This window comes from Glossina fuscipes, unplaced genomic scaffold (assembly GCF_014805625.2).
Source record: "Glossina fuscipes isolate IAEA_lab_2018 unplaced genomic scaffold, Yale_Gfus_2 61514, whole genome shotgun sequence".
NCBI classification, from domain to species: Eukaryota; Metazoa; Arthropoda; class Insecta; order Diptera; family Glossinidae; genus Glossina; species Glossina fuscipes.
The window spans coordinates 1,367,554-1,386,883 of NW_024003726.1; the positions used below are offsets into that span (position 1 = coordinate 1,367,554).

Below are 19,330 nucleotides of genomic sequence, written 5' to 3' on the forward strand. Positions count from 1 at the left end.
TATTTATATATTAAGTAAGAAGGATTTCAGGTAGACATACCTTTATTACATCTATCGAATCAGGATCAGTTTCTGAATCCATCTAAGCTTGTCTGTCCGTCTATAACCTTGCGTTCAACTTAGATATCGCAATTTTAAGATATTGCGACGTTTGCGACGTATTTTGGCTCTTAAGCCAACTATGAACGCTATTGAAAATGATTCAGATCGAACCACATTTTCGACCACGCGTTTTTTTTTTTTTTTGGCGCAGAGACCACGTTTTGAAAATTCATTATATTGTTGCGAAAATCCCACATTTGAGAATTTGAGCTTTCATGAAAACTGATTGATTTTATAAGAAACCAAATTCGACAGAAAGTGGAAATCCAATACACATTCATAACGTTTGCTCTGGTTCATGTAGTTGCCGATTGCCGGAAAGATTAGCAAACACTGACAGAACATTCAGCGGAAAATGTGATTAATACAAAAACTTCGCGATGAAGTTAGGTATTAATAACTTGCTTTTAAAACAGTATATAAGCAGAATACAAAGTTAATTGACTCAAGAGACTTGAATCGCCGACGAAACAAAAATCATTTTAAACATAAATTTTTGAAAATAGCTTGTAAATAGATCTCCTACGAATTGTAAATAAACCCTATACTATTCTAAAAAATCACCATTCAGTGGTACGAACTTAATCTAAAAAGAAGTCGAATAAAAACGTTAAAGCATGGAAGATATGTTTACATTCCAACATCAATATTTGTAATTTTCAAAACTTCCTGGTATACGAAGTTGATGTGGAAAATTTGGTACAGCAAAATTTTTTTAATCTACCTTACGACCATTCCGTTAGTTTTGCAAAATTTGAACCAGATGCGTTCGTGTTTTTGGGCTGCTCCTATATAAGGACTTCATAAAAAGTATGTCGTTATATGAGAACAAGGTAAAACTTTTGTTATCTTATCACGAAAAAAATGTCGAATTACGTTAGGCGTAGTATTGTTGGGTATTAAGTAGCCAGCCTTTCTCAAATGTAGTGTATTTCTTCATCAAATCGTTTCATTTTTGTTTCAATATGTACCAAACTAATCGAATGAATAAGTTGATGCGTCTTGCAGGTGCAGTGTAGTACCATCAACAATTAGATATTTTATTTTTCCGCTGTTAAAAAACTTCAGCGCGTGCCTGAGCTAGTCCACGTCAAAGTTTATACATTACTTTCTTCTTAAATTACCCTAGGACTGCTAAATTGAGTTCTTTGAATTACAAACTGTCTTAAAAACATAATTTCCTTAATTGGTGAATACAAAATCATTTATATACATACCTTTTCAGACTTTAAGTCTTCAAGAATATTTCGATTTGTATTTGGATCAATAATTTCAAGAGCGTGCCGTCGAATTTTTCTTGTTGTGGGCTGTGGCGACTGCATTACACTCACTAATGTATTGACACCAACAGGTTGAGTGGGTGTTGCATTAGTTACTCCTAAAACTGCATTCCCTACTGGAGGCACACTTAGGGTGATCTGAGCTTGATTAGCTGTCGTCGGACCCGCTACTGCTCCGGAAATACCGCTACCCACTCCAACATTAACACCACTATTTACACTTAGAGTGGCAGTTCGTTGATGTTGTGGTGGCTGCTGAAGAGGATAAAATGAGTAATACGAGTTTTGCTGATAGTACTGATGACCTGCATATGAGAACTGCTGGTATTGCGGTTGACGTGCTGGATATGGGAACTGTTGTAGTACTACACTTTGAACAGTCGAGGGAAACATTGTGTTTGGCATGAAACGATTGCGAGGTGCTGGACTTGAAGGAGTCTGACGAAACATGTTATTATTAGACTGTGGATTTGTTCGTACATTCCCATTATTATTCCCAGCAGCGTTTTGTGGAACATACTGAAACATATAAATCAAGAAGTAGCATTTTATATTTATATTATATACTGTTTAGAGGGCACGCATTTTCGAATTAACTGTATAGTCAATTTAAAATTAAAGATAAATTTTCGGAGGTTCAAATCTCAGTACGGTTGAATTTATTTTGGCTGCAGCTATAGTGAGTGCTGAGCAGGTAAAAGCATAAAACCGACTGGGCACGCCCCAAATAGGCTGCGGCCGCCACCCTACTGCTTCTTCATTAGTCAGTTATTTCTGACCGTGATGGTATTGCACTCATAGGAGCTATCCCTTCAGTGAATTGTTCCAGAAAAAAAAAAAAATTTGGTCCAGACAGTTGCATCTCACCAAAAAAAGTGTAACTTATAAACTGATGGTCGAAATGTCATAACATTTTTACATACTCCGTTTGAAGGCTGGTACTATCCCGAAACCATGTGCATGTGTGAAACCAGATACCTATTGAATGATCTGACATTTTTGTCTATGTATATATGCATACGTACACATATACATATAGCTTTTTTCAAGCATCTTTATGATACTATAAAATTGTAGATTCAAGTTATTTAATTTAAGAATTAAGAATTAAGGTTACCATAACTGAAATTGATAGTTTCAAAGACAACTAAATAACCGGGTGGTCCTATATTCATTTCAAAATTCAAACTAAAAGATCCTTGCGAATTTGGTTTTCCGGTTATTATGAACAGCAGCAACGTGGTTAATTAGTAGCCATTTGACTCTTTGCTCTTTCATTCTCATTATTCGTCTGGGAAAAAACTCCGTTAATAGTTTATTAGTATGAAGTCACATTCTCCTAAACGTTTTTAAAGCAGAAGAATGTATAATCTTGTGTTTTCAAGCGAACTTGCGCTATTGTATATGTGTAAGAGTGTACGTTCGAAAAAAACTAAACAGTGCTTATGTATGTAGCAAATATAATTTGTTTTGTTTTCATCGTTTGTTTCACATTGAAAAACTCAACATTGCTCCAATATATTTCAATGAAAATATACTCTGAAGATGAATTAAGAAATTTCATAATATTTTAACATATTCCAGAATATATTCTACAATAGAGTAAGTCATGTGTGACGTGAAAATTTGTAAAAATATGTCAAATCTACGAAGTTGATAAATATACATATAATAAGCAAATTATGTAACGATAAATTATTCCTACAACATAAGTCCTTTTAATGATAAAAAAATTTTTTCATATTTCTTCTTACGAAACCTGTTGCTAACATTTATCGGAGCATTTGGCGAACATAAAATGTAGAATTTTTCAATGTGAAATAAACGATGAAGAGAAAAACAATGTACTTCCTACATATACACATACTGCTTGGTTTTTTTCATACGTACACACCTGCGTATATGCCGTAACGCAAATTCACTTAAAAACATAAAATTTTATATGTTTCTGCTCTGCAAAGGTTCGAGAGAATGCGACGCAATGAAAGAGAACGAAAGAGTAAACAATCAAATTGCTGCTAATTAACAGCATTACAGATATTAGATACGTTGTTGATAGTAAAAACATAAAATAATCTCCTAGCTAGATCCTACAACAAAACGTTGGACTATTTTGTCATTTAATTGTCTCTCATAATTCTAATTAAATATATTTCTATATAAATATAATGGCAATAATGGTAATATATATTAATAGTAATTGTGTGTAAACCAAGATCCAATAAATTAATACTTGTGACTTTCTCCATTTACAGCTAATCAAAGGCTTTCTGTATATGAATACGGTTTCATAGTGTTTTTCAGTTTACATAACTTTTTATGCAAGTGTTGTTTTGCGTTATGAAAGATGAACGTGGTTCGTCCCCCTAACTATAACCGGTTCAGTGTTTTATCTCTGGACAGTATCGTTGATAACAAAAATAAGACGTAGCAAATAACTTCAACTTGAGCTTGATGAATGGCCACCGATTTTTTTTACTCTTAAGCCTGAACCCCTTATACCCTATAACATTTTCCAAATTAGCAGAAGTCTTGCTCTTATCCCAAAGATTACATGATACGGGGAAGGAACTGATGGACTGCGATCTCGCCCTCACCGGATGTCGCTAATTCGTGGAATGCTGGAATGTCTGCTGCAATCAAGCCTTCTTAAAAGTTCCCCGACTTAATTGTCCTCATAACGCGGGAAACACACAAAAGAGCTTTAACCAATTATACAAGTTTTATTTTCTAAATCAATCTTTTGTCTTCATAACTACCTTACCTTTTATTTTTATGCCTAACTAAAGTGGTGCCAAGCTATTTCAATAAAGTATCCAGGGGTACTTATGTTATAAGTACGCTTTGGAAATTTTAATTGCAAAACACAAGCCTAACCTCATTTGTCTACAAGAGACACACAGCATTGAAAGGAATGTTCAATTCATGAACTCAAGATATTTCACACAAAACAAATACAAATACAAAAATTTTATTTATGGTAAAATGCATATGACGATTTTTATCAGCAGCTGTTTAAATAGTTTCTTCTGTGCTTTTTCAATTGGTTAATCAAAAGGATATCAGTCAATTTAAATGACGGCTCCCCAACATTACTTTTTATTACATATGTGTAGCTTCCACTTGGCCACGGATTTGACCTGTTTGGATATGCCAGACGCTAAAGATCGTTAGTCTACACTGAAATAAACCGGCCTTGGATTCTTGTGCTTAGAAAATATTTTAAGATCAAGAGCACCTACACTGTCAACCTTAATTTTATCTGGTTTTGTCACTTCACTCCATAAGAAATAACTTAGTCTTGGGGTCCGTTGATTTCAGATAACGCTTTCAACTCAAGATATTGTTTCAGCCAAATGTAATTGGGACATTTCATATGACGTAATAGAACTTGATCAAACTCAACACTCAAAGGATAAACTTTGTTATTCAATGGTGAAGAACACTCCTAATATTAAAGTACGCCTTTGCAAGCTGTATAACTTTATTATTTTTGGTACGTTTCCACATAAGTAGAAGGCAGCAGTTTCATCGCCCATACTTAAACATGGCAAAAATGTAGCACCATCTCAATTTTTCTTATAGTATCCAAAGATTTGGAGAAAATCCTCACCAAGCGATTTCTAAGGCACACCGAAAAAAATTTCTCTAAAGTACAGCACGCCCTTCTGCCAAGATATGGAGTATGTACTCTTGGCCATCAGCTAGAGGAAGTTTTGCGAGATACTTTATTAATGAAGAAACACTCATTGGTTATCTCAGCAGGCATACAAGTTTTTTGATTGAGTGATTTTAGTCCAAATCATCGCAAAACTCAATAAATGGGGTAATACTCGCAAAATTATGACCTTACTCCATTCTTTTCTCGCCGAATGCACTTTAAAATTGGCTCTTCCAGGTTATATGGGTAATGGAGTCCCAAAGGGATCACCCTTTCTACAGTTTTATACAACATATATGCTAACACCACGCATACAATATTTGAAGAACATCCATTTATGGAGTATTTAAGTATCATATGTAGACAAGGGCAAAGCCAACTGAGTTGTATTTGATTAGGTTTACAAACCGTAGGGTCAAAAAGTTATCAATACTGCTGCAAAATATCTTGTAATTGGGATTTTGTCCCAAGACGTTGTGATTTATGGATGATCCTCTAGTACCAATATTGTAAAGATAGACGCAGCAATTGGCAAATGCTTTAGAACTACAATTGGCCTGTTAATAGCTATTTCCCAATAACGCTTTAAGAGTTGAGGCGAGGTTCACCGACTTCAACCACCTCTTCGAAAAATCGCCTGCAAGCTTGGCTCCCAAAGCCATAACCTTGCCTTGTCTCGACAATGTGTTGTGGTATCACATTTCTTCACGAAAAAGAATGTCTTTTTTTTTCTATAGGAAAAATTCCACAAGTGCCCTCTAAATGTAACATAGGTATGTCCCAAAGGTCTACCGAATCCAGTAACCCAAACTTTTTGATTGATAGCAGCACTAGTTGCAAGGAGATCACTAGCCTTACTGTCTACAAGTTTTTCTCACCTTATGAGACATCTTCCTACCGCCTACACACGATTTTGTACACAGGGAGATCTATCGATGGTATTAAAACCGTCGTGAAACAACTGTCCGTTTCGCTCCGAGGCCGTTTGCTCGACGAATTTGCCGTTTTCTGTGTTCAGACCGCCTTCGTTTTATGAGAACAACACAATTCAATCGATAAAATATACAGCTGCTGCCATTACTAAAGAGAACAAATTAGAATAAGAACCACTTGTACCGTATGAAGAATTTCGTGTTTTGCCAGTAAAAGTTATCATAACCGGTACCCGAGTGCGGTATCTTCGTTATTTTGTGGTTCAAAATGCTAATAAACCAAACAAACGTCGTTCGGTTTTTGACTCCGCCGCATCAATTAATAGTATTTCCTTAAATTCTCAATTAATGAGAAGATCAAGTCAATACCAACCAAAGCCACTTTTATCAATATTAATGTGACTCTGTCAGGATAAGATAAAAGTGTGTGCCGATATTCGTGAAATGTTTCATCGCGTGGCAATACGTAAAGAGGATTAAGATGCGCAAAGATTCTTGTGCAGGGGTGTAGAAAAACCCAAAGCACCTGACGTTCACCTTAAGAAAGTTATGAATTTCCCAGTTGCCATTTCAACCTTCTCAGCAAATTACATCAAATATATTAACGAATCATTTAAAGATGAACACTCAGATGCGGTGAAAGCCAATAGTCAATTGCCATTATGTCGAGGATTATGTGGATAATTTTGGAATAGAAAACAAGGCGGCTACAGTACATTAGAGGCATATCTACAACCGGTGCAGATCCAAGTTGCAAGAGAATCCCTAAACCATTGCAAACACATATTTCATTAGGTAGAAAGAGAAGTCAGAGGCATCAAAGTTAAAGATAATTAAGTTATGGTTAACTAATTCAAACGCTCTACTAAAATCAGTATATGACATCCGAGCGAGCATCACTAGGAAACGCCTTGAAAATATGGCAAGTAAACTATAAGAAGTTCATAACAGTGGATCTTCATTTCTGAAAGCCACGCTGGAATAGAGAAATATAAGATCTGATAGCGAAAGCTAGTTGCTGACTAACAATTGGCTGAAACAATTTAGGTAACACACTCAATTTGGCAATGCCTCTATAGTTCTCAACGTGATGTGTGTTTTCACATTTGTGAAACGAAATAATGAAATACTCTTCCAACACAAATGGAAAACACCTGATATTAACAACTGATTTAAAATTATTGAAATAGCACCACATAGCTCGTCAGAGCATGATTTGAGCATATGTGATGAATTCCCCTCAGGTCGAGGCGCGCAACTATATTTTAGAGGTCTCAGCAAAGAGATTTGACGTTTCAATATCACCAGAGGATTCAGTGCCATTGAAATAAACATGTGGAGGATATATGAAAGTTTTTCTTTTGCAGTTAACAAACTTAAAAAAATATTTAGGATTAACAAGCAGTGACGATTTTATCAACTAAAGGTTTCTGCAATAACATTGCTGGTTGAGGTAATTAAAAAATGCCTTGTCTCAGAATAGGCAAAATAGTCGCAAGCAGAACTTTTCATTAATTTTTGAAAAAGTTTGTTGTTCCTATTTTTGTATTATTTAATTCTCACCTTAAACCATATCAGGCACTTGCTTCGATGACGGGGCTGTTTGATCGGAACGGATGCAGAGATACCTAAGTAGAATACATTATAGAACTATGACGGTAAAGTTTCAATATTCCCAGGAGAAAAATCAAGTATAATGTATGATAGATGAGATTTATTTAAGCAGTAATATATTGCTTTTGTTAATATCATAATAGTTATTTGGGGAAGTTGGATTTGGCACGTTAGAGTAAATAGAGGAAATACAAATTGCTGGATGATATAGATCCTCAGGTAAAGGGTGCAAAACGATTTACAGCTGTCTCCAGCAAACTGGCAAAGCAAAAAACCTACCAGGCTGCCACAATAGTGTATGGTATTACTATCAATTAATTAATTGAAAAACGAAATAGCTTTATCAGATTTTGAAGTAGCGACCATACAGCCAAAGTTATGACTGCAGCACGAAGTGACTTGTGGGAAATTGAAGTTCTCCAACGCTATGGCTATATCAGTAGCTTTAGACCTTTGTGTCACGTCACAAATGAGGGCAGCATGTTTTTTATAAATAGAAATATCCGCATTTGGGGGAATAAATTGGACTTCGGGTGAACTAGAATATTCGACTGAATAGAACGAGATAGTCGCAGTGAAAGCCAAACAGCAAAACTTCGTGTTCACTGAATTTAGGCAACTAGAGTGAATTTTTGAGTTAAGGCTCCTAACATTTTGATAAATGATAGTTACTGGGCTTGAAGAAACATTTACTTTTTCAGGGTGAAAGAGCTACCGTATTATTATTAGGGGCGATCTCGAGAACCCTTCATTAATGCCCACAGTTGTTTATTTATGTTGAGATGGAGCCAATTTAAAAATGCTAACACGCTTCAAATTGACGGATAGGACTTTTTATGTTAATTTCAGAAGTATCAGGCACGCGTTTTGACACGAATATTAACTTTCTGCGGGATACTGCCGCCAAACAGACTTCATCCGTACTGGAAACGATACGACTCACAGGTAGAGAATTTTGATTTGGTGAGAGAATAGAAGGTGTGATCACACTTTCATGCGCAGCGTGCGCGACCTGCCCAACATGCTAACCAGCGGACACACCCGAGCAGCTAAAGGGAGCAGCGGATTTGTTATTTTTATTAATATATTTTAAAGACATAAAGAGAGTAGTCTGAATGGCATCAATGGGAGAAGATACCCTTGCCACTACATGCAGAATTAAACCGGAGTGCTTCTCGGCTTATTTGTAACTTTAGCATTACCAGGTAAGTCAACGATGGAGATAGCTAACATTCTTTGTCGGCAAGGATGGAACACTCGAATGACTCGACGAATGAGATTTATACGAAGACGGAAGTAACATACCGCACTTTTTACTACAAGTTGGTCTTTTACAGGTTGGGGAAGAAGATTAGTGGCCTAGATAGCGACATTCAGCGAACATTGCTTTTATATTTTCAAACTTTCCACACAATATCACGAGATTTTTGCTCAACTTAGAAAACCCATTCCTTGTCTCTGTGAAAAGCTTATAAAAGTCAACATTCCGTTTTCCACAGTCTGGAAAAGACCAACGTTATCCTTCCGAGGGATCAAGAACTGCATCTGCCACACGCCATTGATACCTGCACACTTCGCGTGACAAAATCGTTCTCAAAGCCAACAAGTAATGAATCGTTCAGCAATACTCCATGTCAGAAAGCAATAAACAAAATAGTAGCACTTGTAAAAAAAAAAAAAAAAAAGTTTATCACTGTCACGTATTCAAAAATGATCTCTTAATTTAGACGCAAACTGGACGCAAACGCCGCGAACCAAGTTAGATGTTTGGAAGCAACCACATGCAAAAACCAAGACAGAGACTTTTTGACAAGAGCACAAAATGCTGATCGCAAAAATCAAAATGACTATCAACACAAAAATTGTGATATAATTCAAAAAGTTTAAATACTTTTGTAATTAATCAGGCTTTAAAAGTGTGTAAAGCAATAAAGCAATCGAATAAAGTGATCTTGCGAAATTTCTACACACAAAGTAAAACAGTATCACCACAGCGCGCGCGCAGCTGTCAAGCTAGAACTCTGCAACTCATTATATTAGACCCTTTATCTACACAGGTATTAACTATCTTAAGTGCCATAGGACGCTGCACTGCAAAGGGACGGGTTGCGCTCTTTCTTGCATAACGACTAGAGCAATTTACTTGGAAACATCCAAAAAGCTGTCTAGCGACGCCCTTCAATATACATTCCACATTTCAGAAATCAAAGAGGAATGCCAGTTTACATTAGAAATGGCAAAGGCACAAATTTGTTGGGCGCCAGTAAGCCAAAATTTGTAATTAACAAACACCGTTTGATTTATGAATATTCAAGGCATACAATGCTATTTTAATACCCCAGACAATCCTTCTGTTGACGTAGCTTGAGAGATCAGTAGAGTATTGAAATTCACTTTAAAAGAAATAACGCCACAATTAGAGACTTGAAAAGCCTTTCGATAGAAGCAAAAAATTTATTAAACTCACGACCGCTTACTCATCTGCCAATTGAGAGTACCGACAATGAGGTGTTGACGCCTAATCATTTTTTGTTAGACCGCCCAAGCATAGTGCACACGCCAATTCTCCTTCAAAAGGTATGTTTGGAAAAGTACATCCTTCAGTAAATGAAACAAGGATTTTGGAAATAACGGGTGCTCGAATATTTCCCTGAATTAATTCGCCGAACGAAGTGGCACCAACCTGTCAAACCAATATAAATAGATGTTGAAACTGATGGACAAGTTCTCTTCGCGTAATCCAAACTACTTCCGTAAACCTCCACCGCCTTTCCTCTAAATTCGCTGTACTAGACGTGGTTGAAGAGTTTCATACCGTATCGACTCGCGCGCGGAAGATTGTTGCAGGTTAATTGTTTACCAAATCTGCTGTGGCTGCTTACAGATTAATATATACAACTGTGACTGGTTTATTTTATGTATAAACATTAACATACATCAATGGGCAATAAAAGACTAAAACGTGGTTTAGTTTTCCTGTACATAAATTAATATTGTAAATTGAATTCCTAGATCATAAAAGTGCTCCCCATTTTCATCATCATTTTTATCATTTATATCTTTTTTGTTGTTTTTGATCTTGTTGGGACGGTCCCTTTTATTTTCTTCCTTATCCTTGGGATCGCGATCGTATCAGCTTCTAATTGACTTCAATAATTTGTCCACATGATGGTCATTAAGTTTCATGAAATTAAATCTAAAAACATGAAAGAAGCTTTTTTTCTCACGGAGGAGTTTATTCAATACTAAGTATTTTATCAATTCACAAAAGGTGGAAGACGTAGATCCGTTCATCGATATAGCGACCAAAGATTACGTTTTAATTCGCATATTGACTTATCTTTAAGTAAAGCCATTTCGGCGCTAGGTTTTACAACACGGAGGGTCCAAAAGGTTTAACCATCCTTACATTACAAAAACGCTATACATGAGCTTCGTCAGACGAATACTTGAGTATGCTACGATTGTGTGGTCTTCTTCCTAAAAGTGTTATGTAGACGCAATAAAATCCACTCGAAAGCAATTCCAGCTCTTTGGCCTTAGGAATTTTGCTTGGGATCCGTTTATCTGTGAGACTTAGCGTCGCTTGAGATGCATAGACATATTCCTGAAGTTTCCTGCTTAAAGATATTACTACAAGTAAAATAGACCTAGACCAGAACATTGAACGTATTTAATAAGGAAAGACCATCACAATGAAGGCAAAGCAAATGATAAGCTGACATATAAAGGTGATCCTGCGTCCATTAACTATTCTTCCGATTTGCAGTGTCCCACAATTGCCAAACTCAAGTGTGTCATTGTTTTATTATTCTAGACAGGTATGTGCTTATTCCTCATTGTCAAATAAAAATGCTTTTAAAATAACTGATTGAATAAGGATTTTATATTCTGGTATATCTTCTAAAAAACAAAAGTGGATACCAAGAACATTCCTGAAGTACACGGATTTCTATAACCCACGGAGGACTATTAAAAGTCGAAGCAAAAATGAATGTAGCGAAAAAAGTGTCACGGCCTCAACTTCGAAAAAAAATTTCCCGGATCATTATTTGACAGATTCTATTAAACATTTCACTGTAAAAAAAGCTGGAATAATAGATCCCACAAGAATGTTAAGTGTTGAGCTGAAGACTGCTGACATTCAGTTTCCAGAATTCGCCATAAATAACCATTTATTTATTTTCATCGTAATACACCACAAATTACATTATTTTTATGTAAAGGCATATTTTTCATATTATAAAATGGCCAATACATCAAACCACCGTAGCAAACTTAATTTACAAAGAGTTTATTATCTTTTAATTTCTTCAGTCATAAAAACAAATTCGACCTTGTTGCCATAAAAGCAGCTGATTTTAACGAGTCCCTGTTTATGGCCTAAAAGATAGATCTATGTGATCCATAATTTGTATGATTAATTCAACGCTATATTGTTGACATGGGCTCATTTTCACCGTAAAATATTAAAAAGTAGACGTTTTTGGTATATAAGATTTAATGTTTTGTAATAATCCTTATATGCGATGATGATCTACTTGATCAAGTTGACTTTTACATCAAAACCTTGACATTTTTGCCAGACAAATTTTCCATTAGAACCCTTATATTGGATGAAATGCAAAAAGTTTACCAATGTGGTCAGAATTCGGTACGGTTAATTTGTAGGTCAAATTATAATGAACAAATTTTCATCAAGACATTGAAAATTAGACCCTTTTACTATATAAAGGTTCATTTTCTATAGGACAGGGGATTTAAAATACGGGCCCATCTGATCCAAATTTTTCACACCAATTTAGAATTCCGAAACACAATTATTTAACGAAATTCTGAAAATAACAGTATTTTTTCATGTAAAGTAGTCGAAATAGTGGTCTGAACCATTTTCAATAGCGTTCGTCCTTGTGCCGGAACATGTCAGGACACCAAATTTCATCAAAATATTTTAAAAATTGCAATCTGTAGTTTGAACACACGATTACATAGCCGGATATCGGACGTACAGACGAACAGATATGCATCAATCGATCCTGTATTCGTCGGCACAATTAAACATAAATCCGTTCTAAGCCTTTCTGGATGTTAGACGCATTCGTGCAAGCTCCATTTTAGAACTGATTTTGTGTTAATTTCATTAACAATGTAAATAAAAATGTAACTATAACAAAAATAAACATAAGAAAGTTGATCGTTCCAAAAATCCAAAATAAAAAACTGGACAAACCCTATATAGAAACACAAATTGTAATGAAAAACAAGCAAAGAAATTATATTCGGCTGTGGCAGAACCTTTTAAAGCCACCATGAACTTTTAAAAAAAAAGTAAGCGAAAGAATAAGTTTCTAGTTCGATAATATTAGGTGGGTGGGGATGGTTGTTTTCATGCTTGAAATTTTTATCGGTATTGTAGTCGTGTCTTTTGATCGATTTTGTCCATTCTTAATAGCAATATCTTCAATATTTTCTGATGGTTTTGCCATATTCAAAAACATTCAATTCGACGGTTAGAGGAATCTTTAACATAGACATTGCACGGCCGAACATGCATAAATCGATTCATAACTTAATGTCGATTGAGAATATATAATACCTATATTGTGGAATCTTTGACGCTCCCTTCAATAATCAATTTTGGAATAACCTATCAGCAGTCTTCCCCAACTTTTCAGATATTTCTACGATGAAATCGAACGCATACAAAGACTAATTCCCTTTTTTCTCTTTTCCCGCCTACAATCTTCTTTGACCATCGCAGTGCCCGCATACATAGGTACTATCCGCTGACCTGATGATAAAAAAAAGGAAAAAAACCACGTTGACCTTTGCCTTCCAATGCGAGTAAACAGAGTACCTATTTAGAAAATAGTTTTCTCATGCCCAAATTTTCATGAAAAATGATTACTGTTTTTTTATGTCTGTGAGATGCAACTATATCTTGCAACATTTATTTTCGATTGTCGAGAATGTTGTTGGTGCAACCACCTCATTGGGTTTGGCGCTGGAAAATTGAAGGGTTGCCATAAAAGTTTTCAAACTTTCCAACTTTCAAACAAAGCACGAAACTCGAATGTTTCCATTGTTTTGGAAATAAAAATATCGTGACTAAAACCGCTGAAACTAGTAAACAACCTACCAAAATAGGATGAAATTTCTGTAGGCGTAATTGAAGGGCTGGCAATATCTAAATATGATATGGAATTAGAACGACGTCTAATGTGTCATGGAAAGTATATATTATATATTAAAAAGGTTGTAGGTGGAAAAAAGATAAAATCGACTCAAACAATATTTTACCATATTTTGCAAGCTATTCTCAGCAATGTCGCGGATTTAGTTAACACAACACGATGGATTATAAACGTAATGAAGATGATACTGGTTACAAATGTGTTGTTAATAATGGAAACAACTTAGAAACTTAAAATGACGTCATCCTAGGTTCCCTAAACCAGACATAGGAAATTCGTAGCTCAAACATTACTGGTGCTCAATCAGCTACTAAAAACCAATTTTTTGCGGTTCTCAGAGCTGATTTTTTTAGGACATCAGGTATGCACCATTATTAACGTTCTAAAAACGGCAACAGAAGAGTCCCTATGTATATTTTACATTGAGATGAATCCTCAACTAAACGACAGGGAAAAAAACTGTTGAAATATTACGATGTTATAGGTGCTAACTTTTTGGCCACAGTAAGAACTATTGTAAGAGGCCACTTGCTGTTTAAAAGGTCATACTGACAACTATTACTAGCACCGCCGGCAGGTAAAACGCCATGAATGTATATTTAGTCGTAGCATTTTTAGAATTCAGTTTCCTAGGAAACGGTTAGTTTTCATTCAAATTTACTTTGTCAAATGGCTGATGTTCGAAACAATATGCTGAAGCCTTGAAAACCGATAATTGTTACTCTAATCAAATGGATAGAATTGAAACTATGTTAGCTAATCTTGCTTAATATGATAACAATGCTAATTTCAAAGCTACGGAAACAAATCTAAGAATTGACATATGGAGTGCCAAAGAACTTTCTAATCATACAAGAAGAACAAAAATATTTTTGCATTTACGTCATATTGATATTTTTCTTATTTCGAAAGCTCATTTCACTAATTGAACTTACTTCCGTTTCACTAATTGAATTTACATTCAGATTAAGAAATCGAGAAACAAAATAAAATCGGAGTTAATAAAACTAATTTAAATCGAACTGCAAGCGAACTAAAACAGCGTTTACTTGTTTTTAAAAACGAACAGTTATCATTTCTTATAAGAAACTTAAATTCGACGATCACAAGATTTGGAATGCTACCACATGTTTAAAAAACAACAAAGAGAAACGTTTCGATAAAAGACTCCAATGACTATGTAAATCAGGTTCTAAAAGAAAATTTTAGAATTTCTATTATCTACCTTTCAACCTTTTTTTTCAACTGCTCTGTGAAATCAATGCGGATATTACACAGGATAGTGTGTCAGGCCTTGTGTGAATTCCCGAAGATTTAGGCATCCCCAAAGTTAAAGAAGAAATTGACAAAGTCAGCTCGCGATATTTGGATCGACTTAGTTATCATTTGATCTTTCGCGCAATAGGTTTACCACATCTTATTAAAGAACCAAGTAGACTGAAATATACCATTTTAGACTTAAATTTTAAAATATAAATGTTTATATGTATGTGTGTAAATGTATATATATTGTTAATTCATTGTAAATATTTAATTGTCACAACCAAGATAGGATTAACATTAGTACTATATGTGCATAGAAATAAATGCACAAAATGTAAAGTTTTACTCTTAGTGGAGATTAAAACTCATGTAAAAACTTACATTTAAGGTTACCCTCTTTGCAAAATATATTGGAAATAAATGTATGTATCGAAAAAAACGTTACTGACATATGTTGTGAAATAAAATGGACACATAGGAGCACTCTTTTAAAACGATTTGTAACATATTAGGTCTATAAATATATTCTCTACCTTGAAATTTGTTGCTGTATAAAGTATACCTGTTACATTCAATTCTGTAGTAATTTTAGGTGTATATAATTTTGATGCTTATACAGTATAAGTTTCAGTTGCTTGCAAGATATCATTCAACGTACATTAAAGTGCTGCGAGACTGACGTCAACACGCAATGAATGTTAGTTTGTTTTAATCTGGGAAAAAACTCAGCTGAAGCCACTGAAATGATTAAATTAGTTTATGGTGAAAATCTATCAAGTTATAAAGCAGTTAAAAGATTGGTTGCGAGATTTCGCACAAAAAAATTTTAGCTTCTTAGCTGATGAAGATTCTGAACAAATGCAGTCCAAAAATGAGTTTGCTTCATGACAACGCTTGTCCGCACGCAACTGAAGCAACCAAGGAAATAATCTTCAGCTTGGGCTTCACACTTTTCAATGCAGCGAATTCTCCAAACATGGCTCCTTTAGATTACTACTTGTTGATATAGTTGCGGACATATTTAGAAGATTAGTGTGCGCAGAGAAGTTGAAGATTTCCGAAAATGGCTCGATGGATGTTTCGTCTCAAAGCAAAGAGGGTCCTGTCCTGAAGGCGTCAGTAAGCTACCTCACAAATAGATAACGATGGCGGCTGGTTCGATTATTAAGTTTTCTAACAACTATGTTTTAAGCAAAATTGAGTTTCGTCAAAAAAGGTCGAAAATTGATTATATACCTAATATATTAAATTTTGAATTAGTTTCTAAACAATAAGTCTATTTGCGCAAAGTTTTAACCAAAGAAAATCTAATTCAAATGATGCTTTATGTAGACATTCTCAATTCAAATACTAAACGAAATCATCTTGATTACGGATTAATCGTTTCGGATATATATTCTAAGATACAAATCCGAAATGACTTATTAGTGAACTCAAAAATGTTTGTTTTAAGCATAAGAAATAGTACTTACCATATTTTGTGCTGATTGGGGCTGCATAATGACGTTACGAAATTCTTTCTATATTATGTGGGAGACCGTAGCAGGCTAACCCTACGTAACTGAAGTAGACGGCAGTTGCTTTAATGGTGATGGCAGATATAGTCCACTCTTTGCGTGCAGTTTGCAATATACAAATGCTGCTGCTACATAACCGTCTCTTCTTGCAATTTTAAAATTTGCCTAAGAAACTTAATATTGAATTATAATTCGTCTTTTTCACGGTTTCATATTTTACCAGTAGTATAATAAGCTGATGGAAAAACGTTTTTCTTTTGAATGATTAAAATCCTCTTGTAATGTGAAGGAATTTTCTTGATAAGTTTGTAGCCTTTGAGTTAGTGACAGCTTGATGATTTCACAAATAGTAAAGAGGTGCTCATAAACTTATTTATTTGAAAATTTAGCTCCCTAAAACGATTAATAAAAAAATTGTTTTTTTTCGAATAATTTATTTAACATATCAAAAATATTGTAATTACAATTAATATAACGTACACATCAGAGTTTATGGATTCGGTTGTGGCCGTATCTCCATACCCACCAATTTCATCTTAAACAAAGGGAAAATAATTCAACTACGATACTCTTTAATTGGCCGAGGGTGATTTTTCCCTTTTTCTGTGTTGGTATAGTATGACAATGCGTAGAATGTACATTAAAATTTTGATTGAAGTATCCGTAATAGTTTATGAACGACTTTCTTTTGAACATAGAAATTTTCTTGATGTATATTGTACTCTAGGCGTATCATTTGTCAGGTTTGGCCCATATTCAATACCAATCTTTGTGCAAGAATTGCGAGCTTCTGCTGAATTTGACAGCGATTTTTCATTTTTGCGGGAAGGAGATGGTTAATTTACACAGGTGGACAGACGCATATGCTTAGATCTATTCAAATTTTCATAGTGATAAAGAGTATATATGCTTTGTAGAATCTCTAAAACTTGAGTCTACCTGTCGCAAAAATTTAACAAAATGAATATATTGCTATCCTTCAACGGTGACAATAAAAAATCCTAGTATCCTTTTTGGGTTATTTTCGAGTTGGCTCCAACGTAGATTCCAATGCAGAAAAGTTCAAATCAAGATTATTTCTATTTTTACCTGAATTTAAAAGTGTTGTAGTTTTAAATTAAATTTGATTTAAAAATTTCAAAACAAAAAACTAATGACCAAATTTTATATTTGCAAACGAAATTTTAAATTGCCAATCGTCGTTCCAATGAATAAACAGACTGACATTTAATGTTTTTCATTAGATTAAATATTCAAGAACAATACGCAAAAGACTTTAGGAAGCGGTCGAATTCTTCGTGCAGCCGAAAAAGTGGATTTTCGAGTGATTTCGTATTCCTAAGTCCTAAAATTTATCACTATTTAATATCTTATCTATGTTTTTCTCGACATTGTGTTTTTTGAATGCTTACAATTCTCCGACTATTGACTTCAATTTTCAACTGTAGCTTCATAGTGAGGCGTGTGATATTTTGATTCGTTCATTTTAACGGGCTGAACGGGCTTTTTCGAAAAAAAATCATAGTTAATTGTTTTTTATATTGCTATTTATAAAAATTGAATATTTTAAGAATTTTGGTAGTTTTTTGCTTTAAGTAGACGAGTCCGATCTGGAGAAAATGAGCAAAGAAGTTGCTTAAGAAAATGGATGGTTTCGAAGTGCTACGCAATTTAGTTTTAAAAATATTATTAAAAGTGTCCTAAGTATTGAAATATTTGTACAGACATGCGTAACCAATTTATTTCTATAAATTGACTGATCTGTAACAAATATATACATGATAATGATTCTTAATTTCGCGCTCACAAGGCAAATAATACCATAATTTCCTTCATTACCGAATGGGATATAAAAAATGATTATGAAAGGTAGAATATTTTAAATAGTTCAACAAGTTGGTTTATTGTGTTACAATTACTAGGAATGGGCTGGGTAAGCTGACAAAAGCAATCAATAGACAAATGGGTACAAAGAATTTTTAAGCACAGTCTCTTCGCGTCAACGTCCAAGTCCATTCATCTATAGTCCCGCAAGGCCGATCATCATTTTGTCATTTCGTCGCGTACAATTCCTCATTTATATTCGTGATCAGACCACGAAAAAAATTCGATCTTGTCTGCGTGTAAAAGCACATTTTTCACGGGGGCACTAACATGGCGTCAAGTTAAAATCTGCCATACTTCATTTCTATGTAAATTTATTGTTATGGATAAACTATCGCCACAAAACACTAAAAATTACATCGATTGCATGGGAACCTTCATATGGTACGGGGTACACAAAATAGGTCTACGTGGACAAACTTTGGTACTTTAAATTTTTACTTATAGTTTTATAAATCAGTTTTCATGACCAAATAAGAAAAGTTAAGCTTTTTTGCCATACAGAAGCTTACTTTTCGTACGAACTGTCTAAGAGAAGGTTTTTAGAAGTTTGTTCATCTGATCCAAATTTTTCACATCAATTTAGAATGCCGAAATAGTATTACCTAGGAATTTCTGTAGATAAATTAACAAAATAGGCCCTAAATACATTAGTGTATCTCATTTCATTAAAATATCTCAAAAACTGCGATTGTGTTGAACGCAAAATACATAATAAAAGGTTGGTTTTATCATGGTTAGTTTATATGGATAAGAGACTTGGCAAAACTTGACTGTCTGACTGTTACGATACAAATAGTGCAGTAGGAAGTGAAGCTTACCTGAAAATATTGTTTTGACAAATATTTAAAGGAAAACTATGGTTTATGGGAGATGGCAGAGC

The 19,330-nt window shown here is 34.5% G+C and overlaps 1 protein-coding gene across 3 annotated transcripts in view; it reads right to left on the reverse strand.

Annotated features, from left to right (window-relative positions):
• LOC119643644 (eukaryotic translation initiation factor 4 gamma 3) overlaps positions 1–19,330 on the reverse strand; it is a 65,913-nt gene that overhangs the window by 31,437 nt on the left and 15,146 nt on the right. For all 3 annotated transcript variants that reach the window (XM_038043025.1, XM_038043024.1, XM_038043026.1), the window contains 3 exons: positions 16,784–16,956; positions 16,519–16,728; positions 1,320–1,901 (listed from right to left, as the gene is read on the reverse strand). In XM_038043025.1, the coding sequence (XP_037898953.1) occupies positions 1,320–1,901; positions 16,519–16,545 (609 nt within the window). In that variant the 5' untranslated portion in view covers positions 16,546–16,728; positions 16,784–16,956. The remainder of the gene's footprint in view (positions 1–1,319; positions 1,902–16,518; positions 16,729–16,783; positions 16,957–19,330) is intronic.